General features: G+C 46.4%; 5 protein-coding genes across 5 annotated transcripts; 3 read left to right on the top strand and 2 right to left on the bottom strand.

The window, feature by feature from the left end:
• Positions 1-1581: 1581 nt before the first annotated feature.
• On the top strand, positions 1582-3645 carry GL218_02361 (Proline-rich protein LAS17; the record flags this gene model as incomplete). The annotated part of the gene is made up of 3 exons (XM_033578873.1): positions 1582-1791; positions 1847-3560; positions 3617-3645. The coding sequence occupies 3 exons, from the start codon at positions 1582-1584 to the stop codon at positions 3643-3645; spliced, it is 1953 nt and encodes a 650-aa protein (XP_033438099.1).
• A 1156-nt stretch (positions 3646-4801) lies between these two features.
• Positions 4802-5679, bottom strand: GL218_02362 (Eukaryotic translation initiation factor 1A; the record flags this gene model as incomplete). Its single annotated transcript, XM_033578874.1, has 3 exons — positions 4802-5172; positions 5278-5356; positions 5659-5679. 3 exons carry the CDS (start codon positions 5677-5679, stop codon positions 4802-4804), a joined length of 471 nt encoding a protein of 156 aa, XP_033438098.1.
• Positions 5680-7816: 2137 nt separating this feature from the next.
• GL218_02363 (Cell fusion protein cfr1) lies at positions 7817-9110 on the top strand (the record flags this gene model as incomplete). Its single annotated transcript, XM_033578875.1, has 2 exons — positions 7817-7888; positions 8028-9110. 2 exons carry the CDS (start codon positions 7817-7819, stop codon positions 9108-9110), a joined length of 1155 nt encoding a protein of 384 aa, XP_033438097.1.
• Positions 9111-9462: 352 nt separating this feature from the next.
• On the bottom strand, positions 9463-10320 carry GL218_02364 (uncharacterized protein; the record flags this gene model as incomplete). Its single annotated transcript, XM_033578876.1, has 1 exon — positions 9463-10320. One exon carries the CDS (start codon positions 10318-10320, stop codon positions 9463-9465), a length of 858 nt encoding a protein of 285 aa, XP_033438096.1.
• Positions 10321-11028: 708 nt separating this feature from the next.
• GL218_02365 (uncharacterized protein) lies at positions 11029-11739 on the top strand (the record flags this gene model as incomplete). Its single annotated transcript, XM_033578877.1, has 1 exon — positions 11029-11739. One exon carries the CDS (start codon positions 11029-11031, stop codon positions 11737-11739), a length of 711 nt encoding a protein of 236 aa, XP_033438095.1.
• Positions 11740-12505: the final 766 nt, after the last annotated feature.

The following is a 12505-nucleotide window of genomic DNA, read 5'->3' on the forward strand; positions in this document are numbered from 1 at the left end:
TTAAGTTCTAGAAAGTCTAAGTACGTACGTCATATCGATCGAAAGACGGTTACACCATCAAGAACTTAGGAATGTCTAAGTTATCTAAGTGGTATAAAAGCGATTATAGATCCGAAAGAAGGCTCTACACTTTTTAGATTCTTATTAACTATTACATACAACGATTTACAATATACTCGATACCAAATCAACCAAATAGTACTAAAGTTCTTGATATAAACCAAAATGCCCGAGACATTCCAGGTACAACTTATATCAGCTCATAATAATAAATGATATACTGACCGAATAATATAAGCAGACCGGCAAGGTTGACAGCGACTCTCAGTCGAACTCTACTAGCGAGGCAGCTCAGTCTCAAACCGCAAAGCTTTTTGCAGCTCACAAGGCGCATCCGGGTCCTGTCGTTCCTCAAAGTATGCCAGAGCAGGAGGGGACTAAGGAGGAAAGGCAAGCGAAGGCTAAGGAGTTGAACAAATAGACTTAGGATATAATGATATTAAACTGGAAGAGGGTTCTTGGATATGTCGTACGTACGGATACGTAATAATAAATAAGCATGATGACAGGGAATAAAGATTGTAGTATTTTCGATTTTCGATTTTCGAGATATCTAGCTGCCTGATTGATAGCTTATGAACCATTAAGTGCATGTAAATAGAATGACCGCATCCATGTAGGATGATTCTTCGGTATCGTTATCTATCCGACACCGACCTTCGAATTCGATTGACCGCTTTATCCGAAGTACATAGGTTAGGTAGTGAATGAAATTAAGATGAGCAACTTGAATGTTTGGCGGGGCATTTCCGAAAGGTGGCGTCTAAGAGATATTATTGAACTGCGGCTGTGCTTAAATGTGGCTGTTTCATTTTTCGACTACATTCGAGAACTTCCATTGGTCAAGGTCTTCAAATATAGGTAGTCAGATAACGCTTGATGATGTCGGGCGGGTTTCGTGCAGATACATCCACCTATCCTTGGTCACTTCATGTACATTGTCACGAAACACTATTCCGAAATTACTACAACAGTAAAAGAGGACAATGTCACTTACGAAATAAATGAATTAAACTACTTTTTCTCTTTCTATCATCTATTTCTTCACTTGACTACCAAGTCCGTACATGCAAATTACAATCAATATTTCCTCTTTTCCAAGTCTTTCCAAAGCCCAAGCTGCATCAGTTGCATCTGCTGCATCTGCCTTTGAAATTTGGTTGCCTCCCAATCGCTTCTTTTCGATTTCCAGCGTAACCAACCAACCGCTACTTAGCACCCCGAACCTGCGTAACCGCCTACCGACCGCATCTTGACGCCAACTTCCGGTGCAATACTACGGGTAGCCGCGCACGCTTCATGTTACGCATCTTACAAGGCGCAGATAGGCAGCCTTAAAACATACACTACGTTCTATTCCAATTACATATGTCAATTCAAATGATTGCTTAGTGGTATTTACTAGGTAATTCTACACTAGCCTGGGGAAGGTTGGAGATAGTCACCGACTTCCCATGATCTCCCCCTTCTCTTCTCTCCCCTACCCCCCTTACATCACACGACCTCGTCACAACTGTCACTATGCCGTCCATCCTCAGCGAGGAGGATAAGGAGACCGTTCGGCGAGTAGTACCAAAACATACCAACAAGATCCACGCCGTAGCTGTCGCGAGATTGTACGTCGCATACCCGAATACTTCAAAATGGACCTATACCGGCCTACAGGGCGCTATCGTCCTCTCCAACGACTTGGTAGGACATACGTATTGGTTAAAGCTGGTTGACGTATCTGTGAGTCCTTGTTTGGTCTTAAGCTATGCACTTCTTAATCTCTAACAATTTGTAGCCCGCCAGTCGGGGTGTAATATGGGATCAGGAAATATTTGAGAACTGGTCTTACAACCAGGACCGAACTTTCTTCCATACCTTCGAACTCGAAGACTGCTTAGCAGGTTTATCTTTCGTCGACGAGAAGGAAGCCAAACAATTTAAGAAGAAGATGGACGATAGGGAGAAAAACGCCTCGAAAGCTACAAGAAATACCCCTTTCGGTGGAGCAACACAACAACCGGCCAAGACTGGGTTCTTCGGAGGCTTATTTGGAGGACATAGGCATGCCTCAGCACCTACGCCCCCTGAGTCACCTCGAAGTAGCGTCCCACCTTCTCACTCACACGGCAGAGTCTCTTCGGGAAGTGTTAATGGTTTTCACAAGCCAGCCTCCAAATTTGCTAAGCTAGAGGCATATGATCCTAACTGGCGAGATAATTTTGGAAATTTCCTGTCAGAGCAGGGCCTCACAGATGAGTTCATTAGGGAAAACCAAGACTTTATTGTTGAGTTTTTAAAGGAACAGGGCACTGGAATATCCGAAAATGGGACATCACGTTCTACACCGGCACCACCACCGCCGCCTCCCCCGCCATCCAGTAACTCGACTTCCAATGGGTATAATGCATACGGCCACGGTCGCCTACCCCCTCCTCCCCCACCTCCTCCTGCCGGAGGGGGCCGCTCAGTGTCGGAAAGTATAACATCGTCAGGCTCGCGTCGTGGTGCTCCCCCGCCCCCTCCCGCGCCTCGTAGGTCCGGTAAGATAGAGCTTGTGCATAGAGAGCCAACACCACCAGAAGAACCAGTACCACCTCGGCCACGGTTCAATGCTCCTCCTCCGCTACCAGATGCTGGTAAGTATGCTCATACCGAGAGCACGTCCCGAGCTCCACCCGGACCAGCACCTCCCCCAAGACCGCCAAAGACTCCGATAGAAGACAACGAAGAGATGTCTACGGGACACAAATTTAGCGTACCCCCTGCTTTTACTGGCCAGAAGCTAAACCACGCGCCTCCACCACCAGCCAGAGGTCCGGTACCTCCACCGCCAAGGGAGCAGCCTCAGTCTGCACCACCACCACTCCCTCCAAGTCTTCCACCAAAAGTGCCTGGTCCGAGTGCAGCGGCGCCGCCACCGGCACCGCCTCCACCTCCTGCCATGTCTCGACCAACTCCCGCGCCTCCTCCGCGGAGCACACCTCAGCCACCAGTTCTACCGCCGAGCGCACCCGCTCCACCCCCTTTACCTCAGTCATCGGCACCACCGCCACCTCCACCACTGCCTGGCGCCGGCTCTGGTCCTGGTGCACCTCCTCCGCCACCACCACCTCCCCCCTCCGGATTCGCAGGAATTCCTCCGCCGCCGCCCCCACCTCCTCCACCCGGAGCTGGAATACCAGCAGCACCGCCGCTACCGCCTCCCAATCGCGACTCGGGCTATTCATCTGGAGTTCCACCTGGAGTTCCAGCTGCAGCCGTTGCCGATACTGGGCGCTCTGCAATGCTTGAAAGTATCCAAAAGGCCGGTGGAATTGGAGCGCTCAAAAAGGTGGATAGGTCTCAAATCAGAGATAGGAGCGCGGCTCCAGTTGGTGGAGGGGCAGATACGGGACCGCACGGTAGTGGACTGCCACCCGCAGGCATTGCCCCCGGAGGACCCGGAGGCGGAATGGCCGATGCTTTGGCTGCGGCATTGCAGAAGCGGAAGGAAAGAGTTCGTGATAGCGGTAAGTTCCTATTTATCCCAATACAGACTAGTGCTTGGAGACTAACGGCTGCGAAGATGATGAGAAGAGTGATGATGAGTGGTAGAGCCATATTCATAAGATTCATCCAGAGGAAAGCACAAGTTATTCGATTATCATGGGATAGGCTGGCTTATGAGTATGTAGCCTGAAAGTGATGAGAAGAGAATGGAAGTAGAAACGCCTGCTTGGTCGCAGTTATTAAGGCACCCCAGAAAATGAGGATTCTATAAGTAGCGGAGCTTCATCCGTTGGTTATCAAATAGGTTGCGAGAGAACTAGACGGACTTAACAGGTGGGTAACTAGCCGACCCTCTATTTCAAGAAACAGGCAAAGCCTTGAAAGCTGTTTATATGCAAACAAATATGTACAACTAAAACCAAGCATACAAGGCGGAAAGGAGGGTGGTATTCTGTTCATTATAGCGGAATCGATTACTACACCCGAGTGAGGGCGGAGTAAATAAGGTAGCGGTATATCGCTTAGCGGATTGGGGGAGCAAAACTTATAGGGACTTGGGGCCTGTTGTCGACGTCTAAAGAGCCTGCACGCAGAATGAGGATATAGAATATGGGCACGAGTACGTCGAACAGGTCCAGGTAGTCGGGGTTGATTGTTTATCAACTATTGACTTGAAGCTCTGAGCTTGGTATAGTTTTGGAATAGAAGGAATTAGAGAATTGATAGGCTTAGTTAACTACAAACCATAAAAATGAGTATCATATCAAATAATTGCATCATGTCACGAATAATTGCCCAAGCGTAGAGTATGTTGAGAAAGGAAGCATATGTATTGAACGCTGGCAACGAACTGACTTCGTATTGGAAGCCATGCCCCGCAACGCAGGTTCATTATGATTATGCCATGATTCTGTAATCACCCTTCCTGTCTTCATCAATGCTAAAACCACCGAGAAATAGACTGCAAAAAGGGAAAATAATATCCGTAGTAGCGAACAAAATAGTCGTCGTATCTAAGTTGCCAAACGGCAAAGGGCCATGACGTCTCTCCCACCATGTACCCTGCCGCTTGCTTGCCATCAAAGCCGCACCACCCGACTGTCGTGGAACCCAGACTACATGGTAGTAAGTACGATCCGGGTTTGAGAGAGAAGACAGGCTTTTCCTCTGGTCTTGAAGTTGCTATGAGGTAGGTTGTAGGGCGTAGCGGAACCAGAAGACCAGGTGAGTGATACTTCCCCATCCAAGCAGGAAGGGAGAACTAGATGTCGTCAATGTCGACCTCCTTGCCGCCAGCACCTACTTCGTCGGATTCGGAATCGCGGTCCTCGTCGAACTCGAAGCCGCAATCGCCCTCGTCGTTGGGGCCGTAGGTATCTGTTTCGTTGATCTTGGCACTCTCGGGTAGTTCGCCATAGGCTTTTAGGGAACGGGCCTCATCCGCTGAGTACTTGAGGATAACGTCGCCTTTCTCGTCCTGGTAGTCTCGTAGGGAGAGTAGGATGATGTCACCGTTGTTGATCCAAACTTTTTTGCGCAGTTTGCCACGGATATGTGCTAGTCGCTTTGCGCCATCAAAGCACTGCGCCTCGAGACGACCGTTGCCAAGCATCTTGACTACCTGAGCGTATTCTGTTTCATCATTGTTAGAATCCACTATTTTCTTCTTCTTTTATCGCGGGCTTTGGTATGTGATAGGAATGTAAGTGGTGATGGGGAATCAGATATGCGACGTACCTTGTCCCTCCTCTTTGAAGGTTAACTCGCGCTTTTCGTTGTCGTTCTCGTTCTTTCCACGACGACGATTCTTACCTCCCTATTGAAGAAATGTTAGTTTTAATCGAATATTTGATATTGCGACGCGAGATAATATAATGAGGGGTATAAATGTTGAAAGTGTGATGGGTTTGTCAAATGACTTGGTATGCCATTTCTCTTTGATAAGCACAGCAGACAAGAAATTCCATAAGTTCCCCTAATCCATGTCTATTTGAACGCTGGTTTTAGGGTAATCATTGTCTCTGGACGGGATCAAGTTCACAAGCTGACCACACATAAAGAGAAAATGATAGAAATTTAAGACTTGTGGCGGGGTTGATGTTGAAATATTGCACTCACCTTTCCCTTGTTCTTAGGCATGTTGACGGAAAATTAGGTAGTTCTCTGGTATATGTAGGATGAAATGGTATCTGATCTGTTATGTTTTGGTATTGAAGCTTGAAGTTGAGAAACTCGGAGTGGTAGTTGATTTACGTCGAATGTTGTCAAGGGTAGGAAATGCGTTGGTGACGAGGGGCACTTAAATAACAAATAGAAATGAATAGTGAGTAATAGTGGGGCAGCTTATTTCTTTCAAAACTTTACTGGGCAGATGTACGGTTAGTGGCTAATAGATAGCAGGTTTTTATTGGTTGCCTTTTTGCCAGTTTAAAGTGTAAATACGTAGATGTACTTACCGCAGCGGGACTATGTAGTTATATAGATTTATTAAACAATGATTGTCCTATATTACAATCATTAGTTCATTACACAATCATTGTATAGGAAACAATAATTGTATAAGAAATAATTATTGTATAAGAAATAATCATTGTGTGGCCCGTGCACCACAAAAAAGGAAGAATTGAACAATGAGGTTTACGGATTACGGATTACGGATTGTGGATTATGTGCTACATACTACATGTTACGAGTTACGGACTTATTAGTTACCTATACATAGGTACAGTTGTAAAGCACGGATGTTTTAGCCTATTGAGATAAAGCTTAGTAGTACGAGCTAATCCTGATACATACTAAATAAGTCACAATAATTGTTACCCACACAATGATTGTTGCCCCTCTTCTTATAAGTAATACCTTTTAAGCTAAGGGGAATTTCACAAGGCTGAATCATATTGAATCATACCTGTTAAAATTTATCAAAAACGCCACTACCTATAACCAACATAATACGGTTCACTAAAAGCTATGAGCCGTTTGATAACTCATCAGTTGGACGGGGGACGGCCTAGGTAAATCATGACAAGCTTGCATCTTGGCCGGCCCCTGGGAAAACTACGGCTTCCACATAATGGTCAATATATTTCTCTCCAAAGATGGATAAGCAATGAGAGAACTCTTACGGATGAGCGCCGCCCAAAACGCCCAAATCCAAGTACCTTTTCGAGTGGCTTGAGAGAAGCTACACCTGAAGGGGAAATCCAACCTGGTGATCATATCATTGCTTTCTGTAGAAAGTACCAAGTCTCGTTCCCTTCAGTCCTACGACGCGCCCCTGGAGTGAAATTGACGCCGAATCCGTTCGGGTTAGGTGTCATGATTTCTGAGAAGCATTGCTTCAACAAGCAGTCGCTGAGATACCTGGATAAATATGAACAGCCTTTTACTAAATCGGTTTTGGAAATGTATATTGCCCAGAAAAAGCAGCCTCTGTGGTATTCGGTCTATTCTGTTCCTATAACCTCGCCTCTTCCGTGCAGAGTAGGAGCAAGAAGAATACGCCATGCGTTTCGCGATGCATTAGCTGCTCACGGATATGACCTGGAGGGTAGAAAAATTACGACGGACGATTCTATTATTGCGGATTTGCATGGGACAGTGAGCATCGTTTGCGCAAATCCAAAGGCTGCTTGCAATCTGAAATTCCCAGAACTACTAAAGCAAGCGAACAAAATTGTGTATGCTATTGAACCTATACTCGCACGAGACAAACATGGCAAACGCATCCACGCAATGCAAAACTATCGACAACCCGAGAAACAGCACTCAAAATCGGGGTGGAAGTCGATGGATAATAAGAAGGCTAAAACACAATCCCACAGTCGTGCCAAATGGTAGCTGCTCTCAGCATTCATGAATACCTCCTAATATAAATGTATAAATATAACAAGGAATATATCAATATATCTTGATATATAAATGTTATGTCTTGAGAAATGAAAATCGCTATCACATGTTTTAATATTCATAGTTATATGTAAATAGTAGATATTCGCGGGGTATCGAAGGTTCCTTCTACATGCGATAACGCGTAAGGGGCCAAGTCCCGCTGACACGTCGAATTGGAAATCATGGCCCTAAATTTCCAAGAAATAAGGTACAAGCTCAGGTACAAGCTCAGGCACCTTTTCTAGGTTTTCTAGGTTTTTTAGGTACATCATTGATCTGTACCAACATTTGAAGTTCTATCCACACTACAAATCCACACTACAACTTTCATCGTCGACCTTATATTCCCACTTCATTTCGAGCCTCAAAAGCGTCTTTAGTGACAATGCTCGTTTCTCTTACCGTCGGCAAAGTTGATGCCGGCGTAACTGTTCTATTAACCCCCGATAAACGTTTGGTAGGTATAATTATCTACTCTTCTCCTTACTGTCGCAATTTATAATTTCATAACTCTTCAAGTTTAGAAATCCTTCTTACCCTTATACCTAACCAATTAGCCTATCTACTCTAATATCAGATCTAATGGAGATATCTAGATTGAATTCCCCTCAATTCTGTTACCCCCAAATATCGTTTCGGGTTCCATAGTCGACATCACTGTCTCTCGCAACAACGAATCTGAAGCTAAAGCAGAGGCCCAATTCTCAGCTCTTCAAGATCGCATATTCTCCTGCTTCGGCGCATCCGAACCTAGCACGCCTGTCCTTCGCTGCCGCAATGCTACCCAGACATCTGTAGTCCTCGAGTGGGACCCTATCGAACTCGCCACTGCCGACCTCATCTCCCTCTCCCTTTATCGCAATGGCCAGAAAGCCGGGAACATCCCTCGGCCCTTGCACATGCACAGCACCAAGATCAGCGGCCTTGCTGTCGACACCGAATATTCCTTCCATCTGGTTCTGCGCACTACCGCCGGTATAAACGCTAGCAAACAGGTCGTTGTCCGCACCCACAAAATGACCGACCTAAGCGGCATCACTATTACTACGGGTATCCTGCCACCTCACACGCGCGAAGAGCTCACTAAAGCTGTCGAGCGCATCGGCGCTAAGATCGTCGATAGTGTGCGCATCGACACTACGCATTTTGTCACCACCGAAGGGCGCGGCGTACCATGGGAGAAAGCTGTCGAGATGAATATACCCGTTGTACGACCCGAATGGGTCGATGCCTGCGAAAAGAATGGTCGCATCCTAGGTGTCACCAAGTTTTATCTAGATGCCCCGAGACCTGCTCCTGTTGGAGGAGGGGAGGAGACGCAGAGATCAGCGCCGTCCCCCGCGCCGATACAACAGAACCAGAAGGACCTTCCGCCGCCGCCAGCCCAGCCTAGTAGTAATAAAGAAACAGAAGCCAAGCAGGACGAGGAGAAGAGTGAAAGCAGCGATGAGGAAGACGATGAGGATAAGACTGGAGATGAAGAGAAGGCAAAAGCCACAGAGGAGCAGAAAGTAAGGCTTGAGGATAAAGAGACCCAGAAGGTTGCCCTACGACCTGGAGGCCAATCGCAAGCCGCCGAAAAGGATAGCGAGGAGAAGGAGAGCGGGAGCAGCTCAGACGAAAAGGGGCCCGCGCCATCTCCCGGAGACGAGGCGTCTTTCCAAAATGTAGAGCTGTAGGTGCAGTTGAGACTTGAAATATAGCATGGAGTTCTCAGGGGTTTCCCAACAATACCCGGCCAGGTCATGAAAATGGTAGTTGTCAAGTCAAACTATTAATATACCTGTAGTTATAGTAAGAAGGATGTTTTCTTTTACGTCCTTTAAGATCATACTTGCCGTAGTTTTAATAATCCAAGAATGCCTTTGAGAGGCACGTTATTCATACTGGTGTCAGGAGATGTAAACATGGTGTGTAGTAGATTAACCAAACATCCATCAATACGTCATTCCTATTACGAATACCATGCTTTTTCTTCCAATGCCAACCGAAGTAAGCATCCATAGCTCGGTTTAAATAATCAAATCAAGTTCAGGGCAGAATCTCATCGCCTCGATGATCCCAGCAACGACCCCTATCCTCCCTAATCTTCCTCGTCCGCACCACCTCCAACATCCGCTCAACGGCGTACTCGGGGGTAAACAGCTGCTCCACCGGCACACGACCCCAGTACTCGCGGCTCAAGCCCGTCCGCACCGTTCCCGGGTGATACGCGATAGCCCCCGCGGCATCCGCGCACCGCGCCCGCAGGTGGAGATCGAACGTCTTGGTCAGGCTGTTTACCGCCGCCTTGGACGCCCGGTACGTGTACCATCCTCCCAGCTTGTTATCCGCCGTCGAGCCCACGCGCGCCGAGGCCGTGAGCCATGTTGCGTGGCTAAAGTCGGTGGAAGTGTTAGGGAATAGGGGCGAGGGGGATATCACGACGCTTTTCCGCGGGAGGTAGTTCCCGAACCATTTCATTAGGAGGAGGGGGCCGAGGGTGTTGGTTTGGAATGTGTGCAGCGCATGCGCGTAGTCGATGTCTTGGGGGCTTTTTTCTGGGTATAGGATCCCCGGGAGTGCGAACGCGAGACGGAGATGGTGCGTTCCTGGAGGGAATAGTCTGGAAGCTTCTGCGGAGGCGGAGCGTAGTGTAGATTCGTCTGTTACGTCTACTTGGGCTATGTGTAGTCTTTCAGCCGCCGAGGCTGATTCTTTGTTTTTATCTCCTGTAGATTCGGGAGGTGACGACGCATATAGATTATCTAGGATAGACGTCCGTACGCCGGATAGATCAGTCCGGGCCGTTGCAAATATAGGAGCGGTTGTTTTCCGGAGCAGGTGCCGCGTCAGGGCGTGGCCGATCCCGCGGCTTGCTGGGGAGACGAGAATCCACGGTTTGGACATTTAGTTCTCCTGTTCTCCTGTTATTATATCCTTTGACTAATTACGATGTATTTACAATTTGGTCATAAAAGTTGATTTTCATGAATATGAAGTTAATATGCATTAATGGTGATTCATCACTACCGTCACAATGTAAGATTGATCTGTCAATACCGTTCCAAGCTATAGTAACTCGAGTAGTTACTCGAATACCACCTTTTAGTTAACTCCTACATATGAGGTTTATTATCTCTAATATATCATTATATAATGCACTGGCAATGTAGTCGTGTCTCTTATAGTGGCCAAGTCCAATATTGTATCGCTATAGTACTCATGGCATGACACGGGCGCATATATGGAAATATGAGTATATGGAAATATGAGTCAAAAATCTCGGGGTTTATTTATAACTATCCCGCTGATCATACCTTTGATATTTCAATACTTCTCCCTTCTTATTGAGGGGATGAGAAGACAAATGTGAGTCATAGGGCTGATTTACATACCAGTTACTAGCCATGGCAATACATCGTATCCCTAAGCCTATGGGGAAAAATTACGATGTGATACCCCGATATATTCTTGGCAGCACAGTTGCGTATATATGTAGATAGCTGACATCCAATTCCCTAATCTAGTGCAATGAGGCTCAGTTAAATATATATCAACCTGCCAAGCCTATTCATAATTCACTTACATTAATATTCGTGCGGACTTGATTCAGCTATGGCGTCCGATGGAAACGATATCGCCTCCTCTATGAATCAAGCAAAGATCAACGTGACATTGTCTGCATCTTCGACACTGTCTATCAGCGATCCCAAGGCAGAACTTCAGTTTATACTGAACCTCCAAATAGTCACGTCGGCACGGGAGGGCCATCCGATTACTATCTGTACCGATTTGTCTGCCTTTGATGTTCTGGATGAAGGATGTGGCCTAATCGATGTGCTTGCTCGCGGTGCTTTTGGGACACTTCGTAGCGTCTCTGGCGATGCTACTAAGAATATCTCACTTGGTTACTTCCACGTACAATATTTTACTGATAGTACATCTTCAGACCTGAAGGAGCGTGATAAGCGGTTTGTCACAATTCCTGGTGACGGATCCCCCGTAACGGTTGTCCATAGGCTAAGCTGGGAACGCATCTTCAAATACGCAGATAGACGTAAAAGGGATGACCTAATTCCAGGGGAGAGATTCAAAATCGCCATAAACAAGCGCTTCCTCAGGTCTAACTGGTGGTGTTGGGGCGACCTCGAGTCGGACCTGAAGAACAAGCATTTGCATATCTGGCACGCCGGTCGCTATACGGGGCCGAAGCCAGACGATGACGAGTTCAAGGATGGAAGTTGGGTTTTCGGCGAGGATCCGCAGTTGTTGACCTGGGAAGATGTCACTGAGGGTCGAGATGTGAGTTTTGAGATAGTTGAATAGCCGGCCTACATAAGAGCGAAGAACTTAGCCCTTTATGAAATCGAGGAGGATAAACCCCGAAATGCTAAGACATATGGTAATTAACTCCCATTATGCGGAGAATAATATAAGAAGATACAGGGATAGCGATGTTTTCTATCCCTGTGGACATCTCGGGGGCTTCGAATTAAACCTAAAATTGATGCTCTCTCAGTTTGACATAACAATGACTCGTCCAACTAGGGGCAAAAGCCGTTAGTTGAATGCCTTGAAAGTATTTATTTAAATATTCCAATCACCGTATGGAACGGGATATCCAGTCCTCGAGGCCGCTAGCTAGTCAGCTACATAGTCTGGCGTACGGACATAGCAGTCAATATTTCTCGGGAGTGGCTTTGGACAGTTGACACATGTCTAACATGGATATAGGTTTGAGTATTTCCCGTAATAAATCAATTCAAATAATATCAGTTGAAAAAAGAAAGTCGAACGCGTGGCAAAAATCAGAGTTACTAGCATGCCAATCTCATTCACACTCTTATAAAACATGTTACATACCTCGAGGATATCCTCGAGTCACTTAGCTACACTTAGAAATACGACGTGTTGTCTGGTATCATTTATCATGTCTAAAGTTCTGCTTCTCGTCGAAATCTATTCTACTTAGGACGAGTGATAAAAAAACTGCCATGCATTCACCCAGGTCATAGCCTGTAAGTCATAAACTCAGTTATTATACTTCTCCAAGTTGGGCTAGCTAGTCTTTATATCCATATGTCGATCAACA

The sequence above is a fragment of the Daldinia childiae genome (assembly GCF_008694065.1).
Source record: "Daldinia childiae strain JS-1345 chromosome Unknown Scaffold2, whole genome shotgun sequence".
NCBI classification, from domain to species: Eukaryota; Fungi; Ascomycota; class Sordariomycetes; order Xylariales; family Hypoxylaceae; genus Daldinia; species Daldinia childiae.